This window comes from Triturus cristatus, chromosome 1_1 (assembly GCF_964204655.1).
Source record: "Triturus cristatus chromosome 1_1, aTriCri1.1, whole genome shotgun sequence".
In the NCBI taxonomy this organism is placed as follows: domain Eukaryota; kingdom Metazoa; phylum Chordata; class Amphibia; order Caudata; family Salamandridae; genus Triturus; species Triturus cristatus.
This window is the reverse complement of record NC_140579.1, coordinates 1,136,530,713-1,136,555,333: the sequence shown is the minus strand read 5'-3', so window position 1 is coordinate 1,136,555,333 and position 24,621 is coordinate 1,136,530,713. Positions and strand designations below refer to the sequence as shown.

At 48.6% G+C, this 24,621-nt stretch overlaps 1 protein-coding gene across 9 annotated transcripts in view; it reads right to left on the bottom strand.

The window, feature by feature from the left end:
• The window catches only part of LOC146871736 (zinc finger CCCH domain-containing protein 11A-like), an 858,888-nt gene that overhangs the window by 541,503 nt on the left and 292,764 nt on the right, over nt 1-24,621 (bottom strand). For all 9 annotated transcript variants that reach the window (XM_085651275.1, XM_085651281.1, XM_085651282.1 and 6 more), the window contains 3 exons: nt 24,430-24,549; nt 7,733-7,856; nt 7,141-7,332 (listed from right to left, as the gene is read on the bottom strand). In XM_085651275.1, the coding sequence (XP_085507401.1) occupies nt 7,141-7,332; nt 7,733-7,856; nt 24,430-24,549 (436 nt within the window). The remainder of the gene's footprint in view (nt 1-7,140; nt 7,333-7,732; nt 7,857-24,429; nt 24,550-24,621) is intronic.

Sequence of the window (24,621 nt, the reverse complement as noted above, 5' to 3'; positions counted from 1 at the left end):
TCTAAGGTGGTTTTGATAGTTTCAGAAACTTCTAGTAGGGCTGTCTCAGTACTAAAGTTAGATCTGAACCCAGACTGACTCGGATGTAATGTATTGTTAGCTTCCACAAACTCCGTGGTAACAATGTTTACGTATTTCTCCAAAACTTTGGGGGAAAAAAGGCAACAGTGAAATGGGCCTGTAGTTACTCGCTATCAGTGGGTCAGCTGTAGGTTTTTTTTTAATACTGGGAGAATTCTAGCGTGTTTCCAGCTCTCCAGCATTATTCCCTCCGCCAGCGAGGAGTTTAGCACTCGATTAACCGCTGGGTTAATCACTTCCACGATTGACACCAGTACTCGTGCTGGACAGGGGTCCATAGGGGAGCCAGATTTTAGAGCCTTCATTATCTCGAGAGATTTATCCAGTGGGATAGGCGGGAATTGTAATAGAGACACTCGTGGCATAGTGTTTCACTGAGGGGGGCCACTGTGTTTGAACCCTCTACCCGGGGCGAGTTCTTAAAGGAATCTTGGATATTTTTGATCTTCTCAAAGAAATACTGCGCTAGACTGTTGGTCCAGTCACTGGTCGGGATAAAAGGGCTGTTCATAGCATTCGGAGATGTAAAATCTTTAACGATTTTAAACAGTTCCTTGCTTTTGTTCCCCGCCTGTTCAACTTTGGTGGTAAAAAAGCGTTTTTCTTCACGGACCTTGGAGTAGTGAGCTTTCAAAGCCTGTTAATAGATGGCTTTGTCAGAGGGATTAAAATTCTTCCGCCATATTCTCTCCAGGTATTTGCATGCACTTTTACTTATCTAAGGGCCTCCATAAATCATGGGGCAGAAGACCACCTGGCATTAGCTGCCCGAGTTGTCAGGGGGGCCAGTTCTGCCGAGCGGAGCTGAAGCCAGTTCTCCAAAGAGAGAAAATCGCTCTTCAATATTCCATTAAAAGGAATGGGGTACAGTCTTAGTGCATTGTCCAGTGCCTCAACTGTGAAATTTTTAAAAGTCCTAAAGCTATTCGGGCGGGGTCTACAGTGTGATAGAGGACTACTGGAATCTTTAGGGATTCTGAACGCAAGCAGAAAATGATCCAACCATATCATAGGGAGAGGCACTTCCATTTCTATACTGATCCATGAGAAGACCTGGTCCAAGGTATGTCCTTTTTCATGAGTGGGCCAGAAGACATAGGGCACCAGGTTAAAAATACCCATAGATTCACACAGCCTAGATGGCTCTGGTTCTTCTACTTGATCCATATGGATATTAAAATCTCCAAGTACCAAGCAATGCTTGTATTTGTTCGCAATAGGGGCTATTGCATGACCAATTGATACTAAGAACTTTCCGGCCGTGCCCGGTGGACGGTAGATTACCACCCCAGCGATGGATTGGTGTGCTGACACAGTTAAAAAGAAGCCGAGCCCCTCCGCTCCCTCTATCTTTGCGATAGGGAGTAGCGAACAAGAATAAAGGTTTTTATCAATAATGGCCACTCCCCCACCTCTACCCCCTAGTCTATCCTTTCTGAGGATCCGCTATCCCGGGGTGATTGCATTGGTAATCGTGGGGTTGGAGGCATCATTTAGCCAGATTTCCGTTATGAGCATAATGTCAGGCTTTAAGCCAGTTAAAAGGTCGAAGAGCAGAAGCTCATGTTTCCTTAATGACCGGACGTTTAACAGGATGGCCTTGAGGGGGCTCCCTTCCTCTAAGGTCCTTTCCCGATGGGCGCTGTTTTTAGATATCTGTTGAGCGTCCCTGCCCTTAGCACTGGGAGAGGCTGTCCATCCACAGAACTTACAGACAAGGTCGTTCGCATAGGCTAACAGGGATAAGTGGGGCTGGCACTTCATGCACTTACCGATAGCTAATAGCTCGGATCTGAGGTACATAATGCCATGTTGGGAGACCGGCGAGTCTCGAGCAGCCTTTCCGACGCCGGTCGCCTTCGGGACGCAGACGGGCTTGCCTTAGGCGCGCCAACGGTGCACCCGCTGCGCGCGTCCGCTGCATGCGTCCAGTTTTATTTCCCCCAGTTTAGCCACTAGACCGCAAAATGACAAAAATGGCGGTCCAGAGTGTCCGGTTTGCAACCTGGTAGCGTGTCCCACTCAGGGTTCGATTCCCACCACTCTCCTCAATTCCAATTCAATGTGCAAACACTTATTAAAAATCAAAGCAGTTTAAAACACATTAAGGATGCCTAGGTCAATTTAAAACAAAATAGGTGCTTTTGAAACCTGTGCAAAATCGCAATATTAGCAGCTAAGAACGAGCGTGTGAGCAGCAGACTGCTCTGTATCATCTGCATGACTTGTATACTTTTATGGACCTATTTAAGAACTTTTTTCTTTTGCTTTCAATACTCCAAGGGATTTCACGCGTTTGCATGCTCTATCTAGAAGTGCTGCTTCCCCTCTATGATCCAAGCCTTGACTCTCTCAGCTGCAAAAAGTTATTGTGTTGATTCCAAAGCCCCTCAACACCCTGCTTGCCTTTTGTTTTTAATTTAGGCATCCCCTCACGGCTTCTGGCATCAGTCTGTGTGTTCTTTCCACTGTTGCTCTCCCACTCACCATTTCGGAAGCCCAAGGAACTGCAGTTTTCTGCAGAAACGTATGGCTTTGGGGCACTGGCCCCTGCATCTGCATGGATACACCATCACATTGGTGTTATAGTGAATACATATGTATACCTAATTGTAATGATTTTGTTTAATTCAGCACTAGCATCAACATTTTTTCTTTCTGCTCAACCTAAACAACATCATCATCAAAAAGCATTGGCAAAGCTAGTAAGTTTGCACTGGCAAAGCCAGAAGGCGTAAACTATTGGCTTTGCCCATGCTTGTTTGAGTGCGCGAATAACCCATCCTGATGCAATCCCATTAGTATTTGTCATAGGGTCAAAACTGGCTTAAGCACATCATTTTTGGCACAAGGGGAAAAAGGCAGATTGCTGGATTTAAACCACAACTCCTTTTTAGGTCTCGGCTAGCAAAGGCTGCGCTTGCGCAGTTTCGCTCGCGAGATTTATTGACTTGGAGAAGAGGGGCTTGAACCTGCCCCTCTTCTCTCCTCTTCTCCATTGGCTGGCCTCTTGAATGCTGGCCAGCCATTGGAGAAGAGGTTTGTCACTCCGAACAGGCCCCGCCCTTTTCGGGGGCGTTTTTTTTGTGCCATTTCGCCCGGGCGTGTTTTTCTCTCCTCCAGCCAATGGCAAGAGGAGAGAAAAGAAAAACACGCCCCCGAATCCGAAACCGCCGCTGCCTTTCTCCGAGGCATTTTTGCTTCGCCTCGGAGAAAGGCAGTGGTGTGCTTGTTTTCTGCCATGGCTGCTTTCGGTTCACCGGTCAGGCTCCGCCTCCACCGAAAATTCTCTTCTGAATGGTTCCGCACTCGCAGTAGTGTCTAGTGAAGCGTGATAATGAAAAGCCGGCACCCTACCTACATCTTCTGATGTCTATCACTAAACAGCAGGGAAAATGACGGGCGGGCCATTTCCACTCGCTTATGGTTACTCTATGAGCTCAGTTTCAGGGAGGCACAGAAAGACGCGGAGGCACAAACAAACGGGAAGAATCAGTATTTCTAAGCTTCCGGGAGGCATGAACAGACGGGGGAGTTTAGACGGTTAAATAGAGTCCCTAGCGTTTGTGACTCTGGGATATTTTAAATGTGCGCAAATTGTAGTTACGACATTTTCATGCACAATATTCCACTATGACAAAGTTATTTTTATATATTCCCTGAAACAGTATTTCTGTGCCTTTCCGCACCTTCCATGAGATCAGTTTCGGGAAGCATGGAGAGACGCGTAAGGACCAACATACGGGACGAGTCAGTCTTTCTAATATTCCCTTTCGCTTCCGGGAGATACTAACAGACCTGGGGCTTAGACTGTTACAACCTCGTTCACGTGTAGAACAGCTACACAGTCTTTTCAGGGGCGGTTCTTTTCTTTTTAGCCAATTGCATGCTTTGTCTGGCGGTATAGCACTCAAACCGGCGGGTACAATGTCAGTCAGAATAAAGCAGTATCCTGGCTGGTTACGCTTGCAGTCAGTTTTGCCAGAAGTTCAGAATCGAAAGTAAGGCAGCGGCACTATGGCAGTCAGATATATTTAAGCGATTTTCATCCAGTCAAGTGGAAGTAAGTCAGCGCTGTCTGATTTGAAATGGGTGGCATGTAATGTGTGCCTGCGGGAACATCTGGCATGAATGAATCCCGTGCGTACTTTCATAACTCAGAATGCATATCTGATCTAAGTTGGCTAGCGTAAGCGGGGCCCGAGTATATCCTTTGAACACTTTTACCGCTACCTCTGATTGCTTCTCTTCTAGGTGCTCATGGCCCCGCCGTCTCCTTTACGTGCGTGGTATTTATCAGATTGTGTTCCACATGCAGCATAGTTTATGTTTACCAGATTGCTGCACTTGTCAGAAGGACTCCTAATTCCAGGTACTGGGTTTTCCTTAATGAACTCGATGCATTCTGGGAGCTGTAGTATTATTTAAGTGGGTAGAATAGTCTTGATTGGCGCCTGCAAAACGATCTGTGGAAGGAAAGTTAAGCTTAGACAAATGTAAACTGGTGAGGAGGATTCAACATTATTAGTACAGGTTGTGATGGAACGATACTGGGCATTGCGCGGAAACAGTATTAAGGAATTTGGCCCACAACAAGACGGTGTACCGAGGTTGAATCCTGAATCGAAAGGAGGGTCTAAGTGCAGATCCTGAAGGGAAGAGATGATGGAAATGGCGTTGTCTGCAGCCACTGAGAAATACACTGATGACCTTGATTAAATGCTGAGTGACTGCCATCAACATTCTGAACAGGTGCACCACCTACGCAGGGATATTACAGAACCTGGTGCGCCTGCCTTCAACACCTTTTCGAAGGGGTGACAACCTGTGTGATTGTCATGTACATAGTTACTTCGCCTGTGGCTGGGTTCTTCCTGTCAGCGATGACCTGCCAGGTGAACTAATCACTTCTCGATATGTGGTAAATCGAATAACCAACAAACTTAACCGTTTTAGAAAATGGCCCAAAATAATATTACAATTGGATGGAAAAAAACACTACAGGAACCCACATAAATTGAGGGCCACTTCAATACTACTTTGAGACTGGAAACTTCGAATGGCCAAAGAAGACATTGCTGATGTTTAGCCTTTTACACTAGCTTTGAATGAAACAGCCCACTTGTTTGTTCTGCATGAGACCAAGATAATTTAAAAGCAGGTATTGGCTTTTACAGGACTTGGTAGAGAGATCTGAAAAACCATGGTCAGTGTTTAGGATCAGGAACAACTCTGCTAATTAAGCAGCTAGCGAAGGAGTTGCACAGGTAACAAGCATCTCTCTGAACGAAGCAAGGACTTGAGAACCAGTAGGACAGTTGTATTCAGGCAATGGTGTTCCACCAGGACCCTCTGGCACGAACAGGATGCCTTCCAAGCAACATGCATAAGAGAGCAGTAGATCCCAGTTTACTAGAGAATATGTGGCTAGCCCACACAGATTGTAGTGGCTGCAATCCCGGATACTCACGTTGGCCATGATACGATGTAACTGATGGAGTAAACATACATTGCACCATTGGGGTGTCTTGCTGTACATTCAGACCTTACGTTAAATGCACTTGCCAAGCTAGTCCCTCTATATAAGCGGTTTTTAGGTCTCGGCTCGAAGGCTGCGCTTGCACAGTCTCGCTCCGAGATTTAATGTTAGGAGTGGGGCTTTAACCCGCCCCTTTTTTTGTACCTCTTCTCCATTGGCTGGCCTCTGAAATACTGGTCAGCCATTGGAGAAGAGCATTGTCTCTCCAAACAAGCCCCTGTCTGTGTGTGGGTAACTGTGTGTGTGTGTAGGTTGCTCTGTGGGTGGCTCTATTTGTGTGTGGGTTGCTCTATGTGAGTGGCTCTGTGTGGGTGGCTCTGGGTGTGTGGCTCTGGGTGTGGGTGCAAATGCAATAGGTCTCGCATTTTAGAGTGATTAAGCTATTGACATTGGAAATAACAATGCCGTTTCTTTAACCCCTTCGCTGCTGCGGACATTCCGCTGCAGCGCTGGGGGGGGCAGGGGGGCAGCGCGGTGGGCCTGTGCTCATGACGGAGCCGCTCCGTCATGAGCCACAGTTGAGCTGTGCTCATGACGGAACGGTTCCGTCATGACTCCGCCCATTTGCGTTGTCGCCCCGCACAGGCGGGGAAACAGCGCCGCGCAGGCGGAGCGGCCGCCGACAGGATTGTCATGACGGAACCGTTCCGTCATGAGCACACGCCAACCGTGGCTCATGACGGAACGGTTCCGTCATGAGCAGGGAAGGGGTTAAATGTTTTAAAAACAAAAACAAACAAAAACAATGTCCTGAGCAATGCCAATAGCTTTAACTTTAACAATGCCGAGACCATTGCATTGCAAATTCTTGTTTTGTGTGAAGCTATTAAACAGCTATGGCTCAAAAGAGGTTTCATATGGAGTTAAATGTTACTGTATGTGATCAGGTCTTGCAACCAGGCTACGCCCAGCTTAGATACAAGGCAAGGGTCAAGTCATCAATGGTTTATAATTAAACACATTGGTGGAGACTTCAGTGTGGTCCAAACTATTTGGGGGGAAAAAGTCCTATACATGAGGTTCCATCTTACCAGCACCGATACAACAAAGGCACTGCCCACATCACGAAGAACACAATGTTGGATACATTCACACATGAAAACAAGATTATTTAAGATCTATTTTTCCATGAAACAAGGATATCGGATACAATACCTCTCCACTGTGGGCCTGGTTATGTGAAAGAATATATGGCATTTCTTGTCAAGTCTTGGAGAATATGGAGCAGGGGCTATGAATTAAGCTCACATAACTTTACAATGTTCTTCCATTGGCATAACAGTCAACTTTAAGCCACTCTCTAATCAACTAAAGACCAAGAAGATCAAGTTGATGGCACCAGCCAACCAATTTTGTCATAGCCTTCAAAGCAAAGCTAGGAACAATGAAGGTTTAATTGCCAACATATTCTACTTTCACCCAAAAAAATTAAATCTACCATACTTCACTCCAACAGTTCTCAGATGGAAAAAAGGTACCAAAAGCAAGTGAACATGGAAGCACTTAGGAGAAATACTCACCAGCATCATCATCGTCAGCAGCATTTATAATGACGGGTGGATGCGTGGGGCTGGGCACATTTTCATGGTCGACCTTTATGACGCCACGAAGTTGTGCAGAAGTCTTTGGTAACCCAGGGAGTTTGTCTTGTTGGAGTGAGGGCTGCATTGCCTTTACTTCATCGACAGTAGGCTCACGCCAGCTTGCAGCAGCTACAAAAAAGACCGACATAGGGACTAAACCACTAACAAAAGCTTTGACAAACTTTCCAGCTGGTACTCCAGCAAAATAGTTTTCCTTCTCAAACCTCGCTTACATTCTCCCACTTTAGGAGTGGCTTATAGTACCCAAAGCCTTAAAATCCAGGCTGTCTTCCCTCCCGTTTACACACTTCGGGAATAAACACTTTATTTCTAATGCCATATCCCTTTAAACTCATTGCTTCAGGACTGGCCGGGCACGAAGGGCACTTCTTGCCTTTCCAGACCACAGGCTACAACACAGCACTGCCAGTCTTGATGAACTGGAAGATCACAGTCAAAACAGGGCCGAGTCTCTGGACAGACAAAGGAATGTCAATTTCACACACTAACAGAATGAAGGAGCACTCACTTTGGCTTGGCGGGAAGAAGATGCCATCCACAAAGCGCCCTTTGGTGTGATAGAAGGCACAATTTGCCTTCTGGCACCCTGAAAGCTGGTTCTCCCAATAGCACGGAATCTCACCGCGTTTTTTCTATGAACAAAAAGAAGTATATTACTCAACAAATCACTACTGCCTGAAAAGACAACCCTAGAATGAAATGTGGAAATGTATATTTCAATTAAAAGATGCATGGATTACTTGTAGCATGGGGCAGTAAAGGAGAGGTTTGCAGAAGCAAGCAGGGAAGGGGATGACCTCTAACAGAATACCCAAAATGTCTACTTTGCATAAATATATAGGACTTCAACACATCCACTTTTCTAGGATCCAAAGGGCTGAGAAAATGCCAGATTTCTTCCTCACAAAGTAGCAGGCACTGTTTTGGGGAGCCTGTGCCTACATGGGGTAACTATTAATGATGTCATTTAGGTATATCAAAGCCAGGAAGCCCATGTTTGTTGGTATTTCACATAAGCAGAGTGTAGGACAATTCGTTTTGCAGGCGTTTGATACAGGGATTGATGCTACTTAAAGTACATGGATTAGGGAAACTCCGCTGACCCAAGAAAATAACGTGATCAATGCTTTCTCCCGGGGAGACCAAGCAAGCATGGCCGATGCCCGGTGGAGCCGCCCAGAAAGCTATTGGGGAGTTTGGCTCTGGTTTCTCACCGCAGCAGTCACCTACCCAGGCGGACATCGGGCACAGCTCTCCTCGCATCTCCGCTGCTAGTCTTCTACATCCCCCGCCTTTCTTTGGAATCTCGGATGACCGGCGTTCGACTGAGCCTATTTCAGCGTTGCTGATGCCTCGATTTCTCCGGATGGCCGTCGATGAGCTGGGCTGAGGTTCTCCCCTCCTGACCGCCCCCCTGCCTCTGGGTTCGACTACTGCTGCTTTCTCTACTTCCAGCCATCCAGCTTCGCCTCCTGTAAGACAACTGTAAGACGCGTAATTGTAAGAAAGTGGCTCTGTATATACTGTTCCCCAAATAGGTACAGTATGTACAGAGTCCACAGTCCCCAGAGGTTTGGCAGAGGCTAAAGTTAGATATAACCTTACTCTCTAAAGTGGTAGATTGGCCGAGCAGTAAGGTAGTATCAGAGGACAGTGTAAAGCATTTGTTGTACACACAGTCAGCAAATGGTCTCACACACTCAAGAACTGAACTCTAGGCCAATGGTTTAATAGTTACAGTGGTTGCAATAGGGAACACAATTTCAAACACAATAATACATTGAGCTCAATGGGAATTTCTAGTTAAATGCAATTAGTTACTTTAAGGATTACTTTTCCAACCACAGGACTAGATCCTGGATTCAGTCCTGGGACATTTCCTGTAAACAATGGAGTAAAAGCGTTTTGGTTACAGTAGTGATACAGTAGCAATATTTTGGTATTTTAAAAGTTGACAAACATTTTCTCATAGAATCACCAATGTTATCCTATGGGAGGAAATTCACTTAGTAGGTAAGTGGGGTTATTGTTACTTTTTCTAACTCAGTGTTGGATCCTGGATCCAGCACTGGTGCATCACCTGTAAACAGTTGAAAGAATGTGTTTTGGTTATACAGGCCATTTTTAACGAATATTTGTAAGTTTGCAAAATCAACACTTGGAAACTTTTTCAGCAAAAACCAGGCAATGTTATCCTACGGCAGAAAATTCAAATTATGGGTAAAGTATGTTCTCGTTACTTTTGTAATCCAGTGCTGGGCTCCTAGGTTCAGCACCGGGGCCTCTATCTAAGACAGGTAAGTAATTACGTTTTCACAGTTGGTGCGATTTTGAAAGAATATATGTAGTTTGCAAAAATCGACACTTCGAAGAAATTTCACAGAAAAACAGTCAATGGTTTCCTATGGAAGAAAATTGGGTTAGCGGCAAGTATGGTTTAATTACTTTTCAGGGTCAGTGCTGGGCACCAATACCCAGCACTGGAATCTCTCCTGATAGCAGGTGAGTTTTTTTAGTTTTCGTTACTCGGTTGTTTTTAGGTGAATATTTTAAAGTTTAGAAACCAGTCAATATCACCCTATGGAAGAAAAGAGAGTTATCGGCTTTTGGGTAAGTACTCGACTGGCAGAGTGAAGGTCCTGGGCATAGACTCAGGGGTCTCCCAGGGTCAGGTAAGTACAGTTGTTACACCCTCAGCGGCACAGGGGCAGCCGGGTGCAGAGTGAGTTGGGCCCAATGTTATCCTATAGGAGGCAGGGGGCCCCAGTTGGTGGCTGCTGGCTAGCAGGCCACGCGGCTGTGGGAGCTGGACTCCTGGTCACTTGCTCAGGGCAAATGGGGAAGTAGAGTAGAGTAGAGATTGCACTACCAGAGGCACCCGGGCGGCTGGGTGCAGGGTGCTTTTGAGCCGTCGGGCGCTCAATGGATTGCAATGGAGAAGCTCAAGAACGAACAAAGGCTGCAAGCTCGGGGAAGAAGATTCTTCAGGTGCGACCACCACTTCAAGAGGTAAGTTGGGTAGTTGGAGGATAGATAGGTGTGAGAAAGTGCCATCTTTCTTGCATGGTATGCCCCCATTTTTTGCTGAATTGCTGACTGTACTTTGAGTGTGCCCTGGCTCCTGCCAATCAGGTGCCCAGGGCCTATGTTCCTTCCATAAAACCTAAAAACCAAATTGGCAAACCCTGGCCACATGTCAGCCCCTGGTAAATGGTACCCTAGGTACCCAGGGCCATGTGACCAGGGAAGGCCTCTAAGGGCTGCAGCACTCATTGTGCCACCCTTAGAGGCCCTGTACCCTAACACAAACACACTGCCCTTGCAGGCTGAGTGTCTGGTTACAAGACAAAACAAAGAGTCGACATGGCACACATCCCTGTGTGCCATGCCCACAACCTACACTGCCCTGGCATACTTCAGCCACCCTTCTAGCTGGGTGCCCTATGCCAGTGGTGTGGGCACAGGAGCATGAGCCCTGTGCCCCTACAGTACCCAGGTCCATTCCTGGGCACTGTAAGTGCAGTGCTGCCATTTAAGAGAATATGGTGCTTGGAGCTCGTCAGACACGAACTCCACAGCACCATAATGGCAACACTGAAGACTGAGAAGTTTGGTATAAAACTTCTCAGCACATTAAACCCGCACTGATGCCAGTGTGGGATTTAATGTACAAAGCACTACAGAGGGCATCTCAGAGATGCCCCCTGAAACCTACCCTACAATCCACATCTTGTCTGAAAGGCTGCCTAGGCTGCCACACAGCAGACATGTTGCTGGACCCCTGGGTGGGGAGCCCCCGCTCTCCTGGACCTGCAACAATGCACATCCTGGGCGAGGTGCTAGGTCTCCTCACCCAGGATGGGCAGGGGTAAGCTTCAAAGGCATGTCGCCCTTGTGAGCTTCTCCAGGCCATTTGCTGTACCCAGCAACTGGTCCCTACCGGTTCTGACCCCCACTCCGGCAGAAAGACTGGCCGGAAACCCCAAGTAAGGACAGGGGATGTGCCAGCCTCTGCCAACTCCACCCCTCAGGTGGGGGAGGCGAGGTGAAGCACATCTCCGGGCTCTCGCCATCTTGAAGATGGGAAGCCCTGCCCAATCAGGACTAGGCTACTGCCCCCCTCCCACAGGAGAGTGGCAGGATCGGGGGTGTACCTTTACCTACCTGTAACGCCCCTAAATCTAGTATTTAGGGGCACCCTGAACCCTCCCTCCTCAGATTCCAGATTCCGAAAAAGCAAAGAACAAGAAGAAAGAAGACCTGCTGTGCAGCTGCTAAGAAGAGGAAGACATCAACTGCTTTGGCCCCAGCCCTACCGGCCTGTCGACCCTCGAACCTGCTCCTGCTAAATCCCGGCGCCTCCTGTGGCCAACAACCTCACAAACCCCAGAGGAAATAGCTACCTTGTGACTCTGAGCATCTGGGACTCCCATGAGCAGTGGCTCTGCTCAAAGCAAGTTTCTAACCCCTGGCATCAGCCCAGAACCGCAAACCCTGCACACTCTGCACCCGCCAAGCCTGGCCTGTGCCGGAGTGGACAAAGACCCCGAGGACGTCCCCCCGGCGACTGACGCCGAATCCGGCACCCAAGGACCCACCTCGAAGCTCCTGACGACGCCTGCAGCCTCAGAACCAGGGACCCCCTCCCAACCGCGATCAACAGAGGGTAAGATTTCCCGACATCAAAAGGCACCCCTGCACCCGGCGCCCTGCGGCCCCCTGTGCCCGACTCCTGGGTACCTACCTATCCTCCAACTACCCAACTTGCCTCTCGAAGTGGTGGTGGCACCTGAAGAATCTTCGTCCCCGAGCTTGCAGCCTTTGTTCGTCCTTGAGCTTTCCAATTGAAATCCATTGAGCACCCGAAGGCTCAAAAGCACCCAGCCGCCCGAGTGGCCCTGGCAGTGCAACTTCTACTCCTACATACTTCCCCATTTGCCCTGAGCAAGTGACCAGGAGCTCAGCTCCCACAGCCGCGTGGCCTGCTAGTCAGCAGCCACCAACCAAGGTCCCCCTGCATCCTATAGGATAACATTGGGCCTAACTCACTCTGCACCCGGCTGCCCCTGTGCCGCTGAGGGTGTACCAACTGTACTTACCTGACCCTGGGAGACCAGAGTCTATGCCCAGAACCTTAACTCTGCCAGTTGAGTACTTAGCCAAAAGCCGATAACTCACTTTTCTTCCATAGGGTAACATTGGCTGGCTTCTTCTGAAAGTTCTTCAAAGTGCGGAGTTTCTAAACTTTAAAATATTCACCTAAAATCAACCGAGTAACGAAAACGGAAATACTCACCTGCTATTAGGAGAGATCCCAGTGCTGGATCTTGGTGCCCAGCACTGACCCTGAAAAGTACTTACAACCGTACTTACCACTAACTCAATTTTCTCCCATAGGAAACCATTGACTGTTTTTCTGGGAAGTGTTGATTTTTGCAAACTACAAATATTCTTTAAAAATCGTACCAACTGTGAAAACGTAATTACTTACCTGTTTTAGATAGATGCCCCAGTGCTGAGCCTAGGAGCCCAGCACTGGATTACAAAAGTATTGAGAACACACTTCACCTGTAACTTGAATTTTCTCCCATAGGAAACCATTGACTGTTTTTCTATGAAATTTCTTCTGTCGAGTTTGCAAACTTAAAAATATTCTTTAAAAATCACCTGTATAACTTAAAAGCAGTTTCTCAACTCCTTACAGGTGGTGCACTAGTGCTGGATCCAGGATCCAACACTGACCTACAAAAAGTACCCATAACCCCACTTACCTGCTAAGTGAATTTCCTTCCATAGGATAACATTGGTAATTTGATCAGAAAACGTTTCTAAGCGTCAACTTTTAAAATAGCAAAATATTGTTTAAAAATCACAACAGTAACTTAACCGAATTTACTCACTTGTTTCCAAGAACTGTCCCAGGACTGAATCTAGGATCCAGACCTGGAGTTAGAAAAGTAATCCTGAAAGTAATCAAGTGCACATAACTTAAAATTCCCATTGAGCTCAATGTATGATTGTGTTTGAAATTGTGTTGCCTATTGCAACAACCTGTAACTATTACCTACAAAAGTCAATTGCATATTGCAAAAGTATTTAACTAAAGCATCTCATTCTGAGAAAGCATATTTTGTTACCTATTGTTGGTTCTAAAATAAAACAACCATATATTTTTTTTATATAAACCATTGGCCTAGAGTTCAGTTCTTGAGTGTGTGAGACCATTTGCTGACTGAGTGTGTACAACAAATGCTTTACACTGTCCTCGGATACGGCCTTACTGCTCGACCAAGCTACCAATTTAGAGAGTAGGGTTATATCTAACTTTAACCTCTGTCAAACCTCTGGGGACTGTGGACTCTGTACACACTTTACCTATTTGGGAACAGTATAAACAGAGCCACTTTCTCACAATAGGCACCCAGGAGTTGGGCACAGGGGGCCGCAGGGCGCCGGGTGCAGGGGTGCCTTTTGGTGTCGGGAAATCTTACCCTCTGCTGGTCACGGTTGGAGGGGTCCCTGGTTCTGAGGCTGCAGGCGTCGTCAGGCTCGTCGAGTTGGGTCCTTGGGTGCCGGATTCGAGGTAACAGTCGCCGGAGGGACGTCCTCGTGGTCTTTGTCCACTCCAGCACAGGCCAGGCTTGGCGGGTGCAGAGTGTGCAGCGTTCGCAGTTCCGGGCTGATGCCAGGGGTCAGATACTTGCTGTGAGCAGTACCACTGCTCGTGGGAGTCCCAGTTGCTTAGAGTCACAAGGTAGCCAGGTCCTCCGGGGTTTGTGAGGTTGCTGGCCACTGGAGATGCCGGGGTTTAGCAGGAGCAGGTTCGAGGGTCGACAGGCCGGTAGGGCTGGGGTCAAAGCAGTTGGTGTCTTCCTCTTGTTAGCAGCTGCACGGCAGGTCTTCTTGTTTCTTGATGTTCTTTGCTGTTTCGGAATCTGGATCTGAGGAAGGAAGGTTCAGGGTATCCCTAAATACTAAATTTAGGGGCGTTACAGGTAGGTAAAGGGCAGGGACCACTGGGTCCCTGCCCTGGGATGGGTATAAACCCACTCCTGCCACTCATGTGGAACAGGGGGGCAGTCGCATAGTAATGATTGGGCAGGATTTCCCATCTTCAAGATGGTGAGAGCCCGGAGATGTGCTTCACCTCGCCTCCCCCACCTGAGGGGTGGGGTTGGCAGAGGCTGGCACACCCCCTTTCCTTCCTTGGGGTTTCCGGCCAGTCTTCCCACCAGAGTGGGGGTCAGAACCGGTAGGGGCCAGTTGCTGAGTACAGCAAGTGGTCTGGAGAAGCTCACAAGGGCGGCATGCCTTTGAAGCTTCCCCTGCCCATCCTGGGGGAGGAGACATAGCACCTTGCTGCAGGCCCAGGAGAGCGGATGGCTCTCTACCCAGGGGTCCAGCAACATGTCTGCTGTGTGGCAGCCTAGGCAGCCCCTCCGACAAGACGTGGATTGCAGGTTAGGCTCAGGGGCCATATCTAAGATGCCCTCTGTCGTGCATTGTACATTAAACCCCACACTGGCATCAGTGCGGGTTTAATGTGCTGAGAAGTTTGATACCAAACTTCTCAATCTTCAGTGGAGCCATCATGGTGCTGTGGAGTTCATGTTGATGATCTCCCAGCACCATATACTCTTAAATGGCAGCACTTCACTTACAGTGCCCAGGAATGGACCTGGGTACTGTAGGGGCACAGGGCTCATGCACCTGTACCCACACCACTGGCATAGGGCACCCAGCTAGAGGGGTGGCTGATGTATGCCAGGGCAGTGTGTGTTGTGGGCACGGCACACAGGGATGTGTGCCATGTCGACTCTCTGTTTTGTTCTGTACCCAGACACTCAGTCTGCAAGGGCAGTGTGTGTGTGTCAGGGTACAGGGCCTCTAAGGGTGGCACAATAAGTGCTGGTCACAAGGCCCTGGGTACCTAGTGTACCATTTACCAGGGGCTGACATGTGGCCAGAGATGCCAATTGGGTTTAGGTTTCAGCACAGTTTTATGGAAGGAACATAGGCCCTGGGTACCTGATTGGCATGAGCCCAGGGCACACTCAGTCAAAGTACATTCACAATTCAGCAAAAAGTGGGGGCATACCATGAAAGAAAGATGGCACTTTCTCACAGTAATGTCTTGTTTTTTTCCAAATTTGGGGGGTGTAGCGGTGGTGAGAATTACGGCATTGCGATACGGTGCCCTTTGAGCTTGTCATCTTCCTTCCGAGCCTGGGAGGCGCGCACTCCTGGTCCACGCTGCTGCCTCCCTTTCACTGGATTGCTGCCCTGGCGCCCGAAGAAACGCGTTACTTACCTGTAACAGCAGTTATCCAGTATTGGTGTCTTTCATAGATTCACATGCCTGAATCATTCCCCGTCGTCGAGACGGGAGCCTCCGGTACATAAAAAAGTAATGTCCTATAGACATACATAGAGAAAAATAGGCCTAAGGGCCTCCCCTTAGCCGCCTATCATAGTCCTTATGTAAAAAGGACCAAACTCCTAGAGCCAGCCAATCAGCTATCACCTCCCTCTAGAACCTTCCTGGCAGGAGCCTCAGTCCCTCAGATTTTCGTACGCACCAAGCTAGGTAGGCGTAATATAGTTAGAGAGAGGTGTGAGTCCTTCCAGGGGAGGCGGGAGGGTTGCATGTGAATCTATGAAAGACACCAATACTGGATAACTGCTGTTACAGGTAAGTAACGCGTTTCTTATCCAGTATTAGGGGTGTCTTTCATAGATTCACATGCCTGAATCAGAGTAGTTAGCAATACATTATGCACATTTCTGATGTAACATGCCATAAAGGTATTTGAGATAATACAGCATTATCATAACAGTTCGAAACATTGGCATACATCAAAATAGTAAAACAGTAAAGAATGTGCATACCAGGATGGCGGGATGTTGGAAGGCTCACCTCACTGGAATAGATGGCGAAGCACCGCCTGGCCCACTGCCGCATCCCTCGTAAGCTCGGCATCCAGGCAGTAGTGTCTGGAGAAGGTATGCGGTGACTTCCACGTCGCCGCTCTACAGATGTCCAAAATCGGCACTCCAGCGAACAGCGCTGCTGATGTGGACATCGCTCTGGTGGAGTGTGCTCCCACCCTGTCTCGCAACGGCCGTCCGGCCCCTTCATGGCAGAACGCTATTGCAGAAGAAATCCACCTTGAAATGCTCTGTTTCGTGAGGGGCATACCCAGCCTTGGTCTGCTGTAGGCCACGAATAGCTGCGAAGACTTTCTGAAGGTTTTTGTCTTGTCTATATAAAACTTAAGACACCGTTTGAGATCCAGAGAATGGAGCGTCCTCTCTGCTGCCGTGGTAGGGTTGGCAAAGAAGGAGCGCAGGACCACCGGCTCGTTGAGGTGAAAGTCTGAAGGCACTTTCGGTATGAACTTGGGATTTGTCCTCAGCACCACCCTGTCCTGTTTGAACTGCATGAAGGGCTCCTGAATGGAGAGAGCGTGCAACTCGCTGACTCTCCTGGCAGATGTGAGCGCAAGTAATAGAGCCGTTTTCCATGAGATGTACTTGATGGAGGCTCGGTGAATGGGCTCAAAGGGGTGCTTCATGAGTTGATTAAGGACCAAGTTGAGATGCCATGTCGGTGGGACCCGTCGGGGCCTTGGAAAGGACCTATAAAGACCCTTAAGGAACTGTTTAACAAGTCTGCTGGACCAGAGGGACGGGCCTTGAAAAGTCCTGGTAAAACGTGAAATCGCCGCTAGATGCACCTTTATGGATGCATGCGCTAATCCGGACTGTGCCAAGTGCAGGAGATATGGCAATATCTGCTCAGGTGTGATATGAAGTGGTCTCAGGCCCTTCTCCGAGCACCAGACGCAGAAGCGCTTCCATTTGAGGGAGTAGGTTTTGTTGGTACTGTCCGCCCTCGCTTTTGCTAGCACATCCCTGCAGTCCTGCGGGATGTTCAAATGGCAGAACTCTCTGTGCTCAGGAGCCAGGCCGATAACCTGAGCGATTGGAGGTTCGGGTATTGCACCTGCCCGTTGGACATCGTCAGTAGGTTCGGGTGCTGTGTTAGACGAATCGGCGTCCTGATGGAGAGGCGATGAAGGTCCGAGAACCAGTGCTGCCTCGGCCAGTACGGGGCGATCAGAATTAGTGTACAGGGCTCCGCCTTCATTTTCCTGAGGACCCTGGGAATCATCGGGAACGGTGGAAAAGCGTACGCAAATACGCTGAACCAGCCTATGGAAAAGGCATTTCCGAGCGACTCCGGTTGGGGATGCCAGCTTGCGTAGCTTGGGCATTTGGCGTTCTCCCTGGTGGCAAACAGGTCGATTCTTGGGGCTCCCCATTCCGAGAATACGTGTGTTAGTGCACTCTCGTCGAGCTCCCATTCGTGGGAGAGAGATTTCTGCCTGCTTAGGGCGTCCGCAATGGTGTTGTCCTTTCCCGGGACGTAGTCCGCCCTGAGCGTGATCCCCTGGAGAACAAGCCAGTTCCAGATCTTCTGCGATTCGCGCGATAGCGTGAGCGAACGCGTTCCTCCCTGTTTGTTCAGGTAATGCATCGTCGTGGTGTTGTCCGTTCTGACGAGCACCTGAGAGTTCTGGATGCGTGGTAAAAAGGCCTGCAGAGCTAGATGCACAGCCCTCAACTCCAGCAGATTTATATGGAGGCGTTGCTCCTGATCCGACCATTTGCCGCTGACTCTGAGGTCCTGAAGGACAGCTCCCCAACCCGCTAGAGATGCATCTGTGGTGATTACCAGTGGTGCTGCTGGCAGCAGGAACGGTAGTCCTCTCGAGAGGTTTCTGGTATCCTTCCACCACTCGAGACTCCTGGATATTTGCGGTGTTATGCTTATAATGTCCTCAAACGAACCTGCACTCTGAGTCCACTGGTTCGAAAGAGCCTCCTGCAGAGGGCGCATCCGCAGCCTGCAGTGAGGGATGAGTAGTATACAGGAAGACATCATCCCCAGGAGTGACTTGAAGGTGCGAACTCTCAGGGATTTCCTTGATTGCACCGTTTTGGCCAGGGATATGATCCTGTGTTTTCTCTCGTCTGAGGGAAATGCCCTTGCGCATTCCGTATTCAAGGTAGCCCCGAGGAAGGTAATGCTTCTCGTTGGGGACATATGTGATTTCTGAAGGTTGAGCGTCAATCCTAGATGTTGGAAAAGATTGGTACAAGCGTTGAAGGATTTGGTTGCGCCTACGGCCGTAGGCGCCTTGACCAGCCAGTCGTCTAGGTAGGGGAAAACTTGGTGACCCATTTGACGTAGGAAAGCTGCCACAGGAGAAAGGCACTTGGTGAAAATCCGCGGAGCGGATTTGAGGCCAAACGGAAGGACCTTGAACTGGTAGTGTTGTCCTGCCACTTCGAAGCGTAGAAACTTTCTGTGCCCCTTGAGTATCGGGATGTGATAGTAAGCATCCTGAAGATCCAAGGATGTCATGAAGTCTCCTTCCTCCAGAATGCCTAGGATTTCTTGGAGCGTCACCATCCTGAACGACTGACTCTTTAGGAAGGAGTTGAGTGCTCTGAGGTCCAGGATGGGCCTCCACTTCTTTTCTTTCTTGCGTATCAGAAAGAAACGGGAGTAGAAACCCTTCTCCCTCTGAGCTGATGGAACTCGCTCTATTGCTCCCTTCCTTAACATCTCCGATATCTCCCGGAGCAGCAGCCGCAGATGTCTGTGTGGAGACTTGCGGGGAGGGGTTGCAGGCGGGATGGCGGTAAATTCTAGGGAATGGCCGAATCTGAGGAGTTGGAGTACCCAACGATCTGAGGTGATGATGCGCCAATTTTTTAGGAAATGGGTCAATTTTCCTCCAATTTGTGAAGAAGAAGATGGTAGCTGGACTGGCTGGAGTAAGCGGTCACTGGCGTCCGCCGGTGCCCCTTTTCTGGTTCTTACCCCTGAAATTGGATCTTCCGTAAGATGATTGTCGGCCCTGTTGTTGCTTTTGCTGGTACTGGGTCTTATTCTGGAACGAATATGAGGACTTATTCTGGAATGATCCTCTGTAGGAAGACTGACCTCTAGACTTGTTGCCCCCAAAAGGACTGGTTCCGTGCCTGTAAGGTTCCAAGCGCTCTAGCCGTGTCCGTGTCCTTTTTAATGGCCTGGAGCGCCTCGTCAATTTTATCTCCGAATAGATGCTGCCCATCGAAGGGCATATCTAGCACCTTCGTTTGCACTTCCTGCCTGAACGATGTTGCTTTGAGCCATCCTTGGCGGCGCAGGACTGCAGCCCCAGCCAGTTGACGGAAGCCTGTCATGGCTACATCTATGGCGCAGTCGATGATCTCTGCCGCAGAAGACTGGCCTTCGGAAAGGAGTGCCTTCACCTCATCCTGTACGGCACTCGGAAGTTCTGCTAAGTATGGGGCAATATCCTCCCAAAGTTGGCGGTTATAACGCCCTAAAAGGGCTATGGAATTGGCCACCTTGATGGTCATTGCCGAAGTGGTTGAAAACCTTTTGCCTATTGTGTCTAACTTTCTGCCCTCCATGTCTGGTGGTGCTGACAGAGGCGAGGATGGATTTCGAGAATTTTTCTGGGCCGCTTGGGTCACGACAGAATCTGGTTTCGGGTGGCCAGTCAGGCAAGCTGGCGCCGTGGACGGTGCTTTATACTTCTTATCCAGGCGCGGAACGACCGCAGGAACTGAAGCTGGCGTCAGCATCAACTTCTTTCCCTGGTCCCAGAGGAAGTCAATGATAGGGATGGATTTGGCCGTCTTCTTCGTCTGCTCCTTAAAGTCATGGAGGAAGCATTCGGTTTCCGTCGACTCCATGACCATATGGAACCGCGTCGCAGCCCGTTCCACTAACTTATGAAAACCCCCGATATCCACAGGTGGTGAATCCGCCTGGCGCGGTTGTGGGGAAGGTGGTGAAGATGCTACATAGTCCTCCTGCTCATCGTCATCCTGGTCCGTCAGGTCTCCCTGGACCTCACCTTCCTCCATCTCCTCCGCCTCCTCATCCGTTGAGTCTATCACCTGAGGTGGCGGCTCGTGGCCGACCTGCGTTACCGGCCGTGATTGCCTTGGGGCTGTCGCTGGGGTGTTTGTAGCTGGCACTGGGACCCCTGTATCCTGTCTTGGTGGTTCCGGGAAACGTTGTTTGTAATCCCTGATAAGGAACTTGAGGTCCTTAACTATTGCCAGAGGGAGGCAGACCATTGGGGTGACCTCCGTGCGGACTTGTTCCTGGACGGGGCGCTCCTGCGCGCCTGAATCTTCCTGCTCCTCGTCCGTGCTTTGGCATTTGACAAACAGCTCGGAAGGGGAAGTAGCCTGTTGGAAGAACTCTTCTTCGGACTCTTCACTCTGCAGGATCTCCAGAGGTAAATTGGTTTGGACCTTGCTTGGAGATGTTGTTTCCGGGGTAATCTGTGATCTGGAAGCAGATCCTTGGACAGAAATCGCCGTGGTTTTCCGTCCCACGGACGACGACGACGACGTTCCCGTCGACGGCTCGGCTGACACCAACGGCGTCCCCATTGACGATATTTTCCTTGTCGACGAAGTCCTCGTCGACGAAGTCCTCGTCGACGATGTGGTCGTCGACGATTCAGTCGTCGTCGACGCTTCCGTCGTCGACGCTTCCGTCGTCGACGCTTCCGTCGTCGACGCTTCCGTCGTCGACGCTTTCGTCGACGCTTTCGTCGACGCTTTCGTCGACGCTTTCGTCGACGCTTTCGTCGTCGCTTTCGTCGACGATGCCTTGGTCGTCGACATCTTCGTCAACATCTTCGTCGACGATGCCTTCGTCGTCGACGCGCTCGTCATCAATATCCTCGTCGTCGACTCTTCCGTCGACGGAGGGCTCCTCGTCGACGAGGTCCTCGACGGGACTATCTTCGTCGTCGACGATGATTTAGACGACGGTTTCAGAAGTATAATAGACGAGATAGGGGTACCTGCAGACGATGATGATGGAGTCGTCGTCGACGACGAGCGGGCCGACGCCGCTGTGGACGTGGACACCGTCGTCGTTGCTGTGGAGACGTGTCCTGATGGCCTTTTTTGCGCAGAGGATGGTGTCGCAATTTTTGAGGCCGACAGAGTAGGCTTCTTGAAAGTGAGAGAGACTTTATCAGACGCTGAGGATCTCGAAGATCTTGCCTCTGAAGACTTTTTGTGCGTCTTCTTAGGAGGAGCGTCTGAGGGGCCAGGAGATGTCACCCTCGGCCTCTTCAGGGAGACTTCAGAAGCTCCGGAAAAGCTCGCCTCTGAGGACACCACACTGTCTTTGTCCTTGAGCCTGTCCAGCCAGATAAGCAGGCGGCCCTCCCTGTCTCTCAAGGTCTTATGTGGAAAAGACCTACATATCTTGCAGTCCTTAGGGACGTGGTCCGGGTAAAGGCAATACAAGCATAGTTCATGCTTGTCGTCCACATGAAGCCTCTTCTTCCCACATGAAGAACAAGCCCTGAAAAGGGCTTTCTTCTGGGAGTCAGACATGCCAGGAGTTGTAGATGAAATAAACACTCACTGCAGCAAAAAGAGGCCTGAAGTAGTCAGTGCTGAAATCCTGAAGAAGAAAGTCACCAAAAATCGTGAATAATCTGGTTTGAAAGAAATCCTGAGGAGAACTCAGGCTGGAGACTCCCTAGCACAACGTGCGGTAGAAAATCTGAGGGACTGAGGCTCCTGCCAGGAAGGTTCTAGAGGGAGGTGATAGCTGATTGGCTGGCTCTAGGAGTTTGGTCCTTTTTACATAAGGACTATGATAGGCGGCTAAGGGGAGGCCCTTAGGCCTATTTTTCTCTATGTATGTCTATAGGACATTACTTTTTTATGTACCGGAGGCTCCCGTCTCGACGACCGGGAATGATTCAGGCATGTGAATCTATGAAAGACACCCCTAATACTGGATAATCAGTCTTTCCTTGACCTGCGGCATACGGATCGGACACTGTTGCCCCAGCTGTCCAGAACTTGTGTACGCGGACGGACAGTTTGTGTTTCGGCAATCGCTAGCCCTCCTCCCTCCTTTGATACTCTGGCTACTTCCCCCTCTAGTTTCATCAGCTCTCTTGGTTTTGGTCTTGCATTTAGATGTACCCCCGCCATTTTGAGATTATCTTCTCTCAGCGCTCATGACCTGGATCTGCCATCTTAGCGACCTTTGTCCGTTCCACCTACCCACTCGTCTCCATCTGGGCGACCTTACAACATTTCTCTTTTCCGCTGAACTGCTCCACGTTTTCGTCCTACTGACCTTTACCTCTAACTCCCCCCCCCCCCAGTCTCTTACACTCTTCTCACCTACTACTGTCTCCAATTCCTATTACTGTTGCCGAAATTTCAGGTCCCAACACCGGTTTGTTTATCTCTCACTTTCCTGTTCTGATCTGCTTCCTCTCCCCTTTTTACTTTTTCCCTTTACCTTCTTTGCCCCTTAGGATGTTTTGTCTCCGTTCGCCATGTGCTAATAATGTCATACTACTGTGTAACGTTGTTTAATTATGTGCCTTTATTTTGCCATTCTCTAGCAACTTGTGTTTTTACTTTGTAACACTGTGTATCTTATTTTAATTTTTTTTGTAACCTGCAATCCTGTTGATCCCCTTGTAAAGCGCTTGGATACCTCCGGGTCTAGCCAGCGCTATATAAAACTCTTCAAATAAAATAAATAAATAAAATAAAGACCACATCATATAGGTCAACCACAATTCTATCCTCACAAAACCATTCCGGATTTAGGCAACATGAGACAGTCTGATGCAACAAAGTACCGACGACATATCTCCAGCAATTGATGCCTCCTAACAAAACTCAAGAAAAGGAGAACAGCAACTAGCCCCCCTTTTTAACAACATTAGCAGCAAAGTCTTTCAACATTCACTGAGGCACACAGACAGAAGCTCAAACACAACTTTATCTTCCCATTTTCTAAATATGACCTACCAGTAATCACTACGCTGAATGGACTATTTTTTTTACAAACAGGCCCACCATGACTCGGGTCAACAAGAACTAGGAAGACCATCCATACAAATTGCAAAAGTGCACAATGAAAATGCTGACACTATAGCAGGTTAGCTCCACTGAGACTTACATGCTCGCAGTCTAAATAATGCAACGTATTTTAATCTTTCCCAGTAGTGGCTCAGATGGAGTAATTGCGTCCTTCATTTGTCTTCATAAAATTCCTTAAGATTACAATGAAAACTCGGAGGGTCAACCCCTTGATTTTGACAGAAGAAAAAAAAAAAGATGTTTGTTCAAGTGATGATAGATGAGGAGGAATAAGAAGACTGGTAAGGGAGGAGAGAAAGAGGGAAATGAGAAAAGAAAGAAAAGTAGGACATGGAGGGAAGAGGAGTAAAGAGGGAGGATTAAGGTTGAAAGCGACATGAGAAGGAGAGAGGATTTCAAGGAAAGTGAGGGCAGTGAAATGGGATCATCCATATGGCTCACTGGGAGGGGATTCATGTTAGGCAGAGTGTGAAAGAGTGAGAGTGTGAGAATGTGTGTATACGCAGCCATATCTTTTGTGGACAGGGGTCTATTGTGCTGCAGCCCAAAAGGTGCAGACTATGGTGGCTAGAGGTATTCTACTCTAAAGAACAAACTCTTTGCATGAACTCCAGGCAGGAATATAATCCGCAGGACATGATCAGTAGAACATAGATAAATCTACTATCTTGGTGTCTTCCATCTAAAACCAGGGATCACAACCAAATGGGATAGGGTCACAGCCACATCATCTAAGAATCTGTGCCATGTAAAACTTCGGAGGGGGCTCTTGTGGAATGTGCACAGGTAAATTACTAACACACTTGGTTATGAGTATATTATATTGTTAAATTCAAAGCCTTAATGGACTGGTAAAACCATTTATGTGCAACATTTTGTGACCAAAGGCCACATTATTATTTGTTGTGAGAATATGCAAATACATTATTTTGCTAGACTAATTAAAAGCATCATTTCTTTTACTTTATTCTGATAACTGTAAATGTTATTAGGCTTGGCTTATAGAGAATAGCCTAACTCTAAACAGGTTGTTCCAGTTTGCCTTTCAAACTGTATAATTTGAAGTGCTGTATTAAGTGCCTTTGTACAGCACAATCCTACTATTTGCATTGCTGCAAGGTGCTTTGAGAATCTACGGCTGAAATATCCGCCTTCTAAAACTATTAATTTAAGATTCTATTGGCCAGATTTATAACAGTGATGGCCTTACAATTCAACTCAAAAGTCACTTACATCAATCTCCATGTGCCTGAACTTGCACACTTGTCGGAAGCATCGTGCCTCTTGCCATAGTGTGCACACAGTCTCATTTCCAATAGCAGCTTCACAGTGTCGAAATGCACAACTGTCCCCCTATGCAGGATAAAACAGAAAATTACTATGATGCCCTCGCGTAAACAGCACAGCCCATAGCCCGTTCTAAAT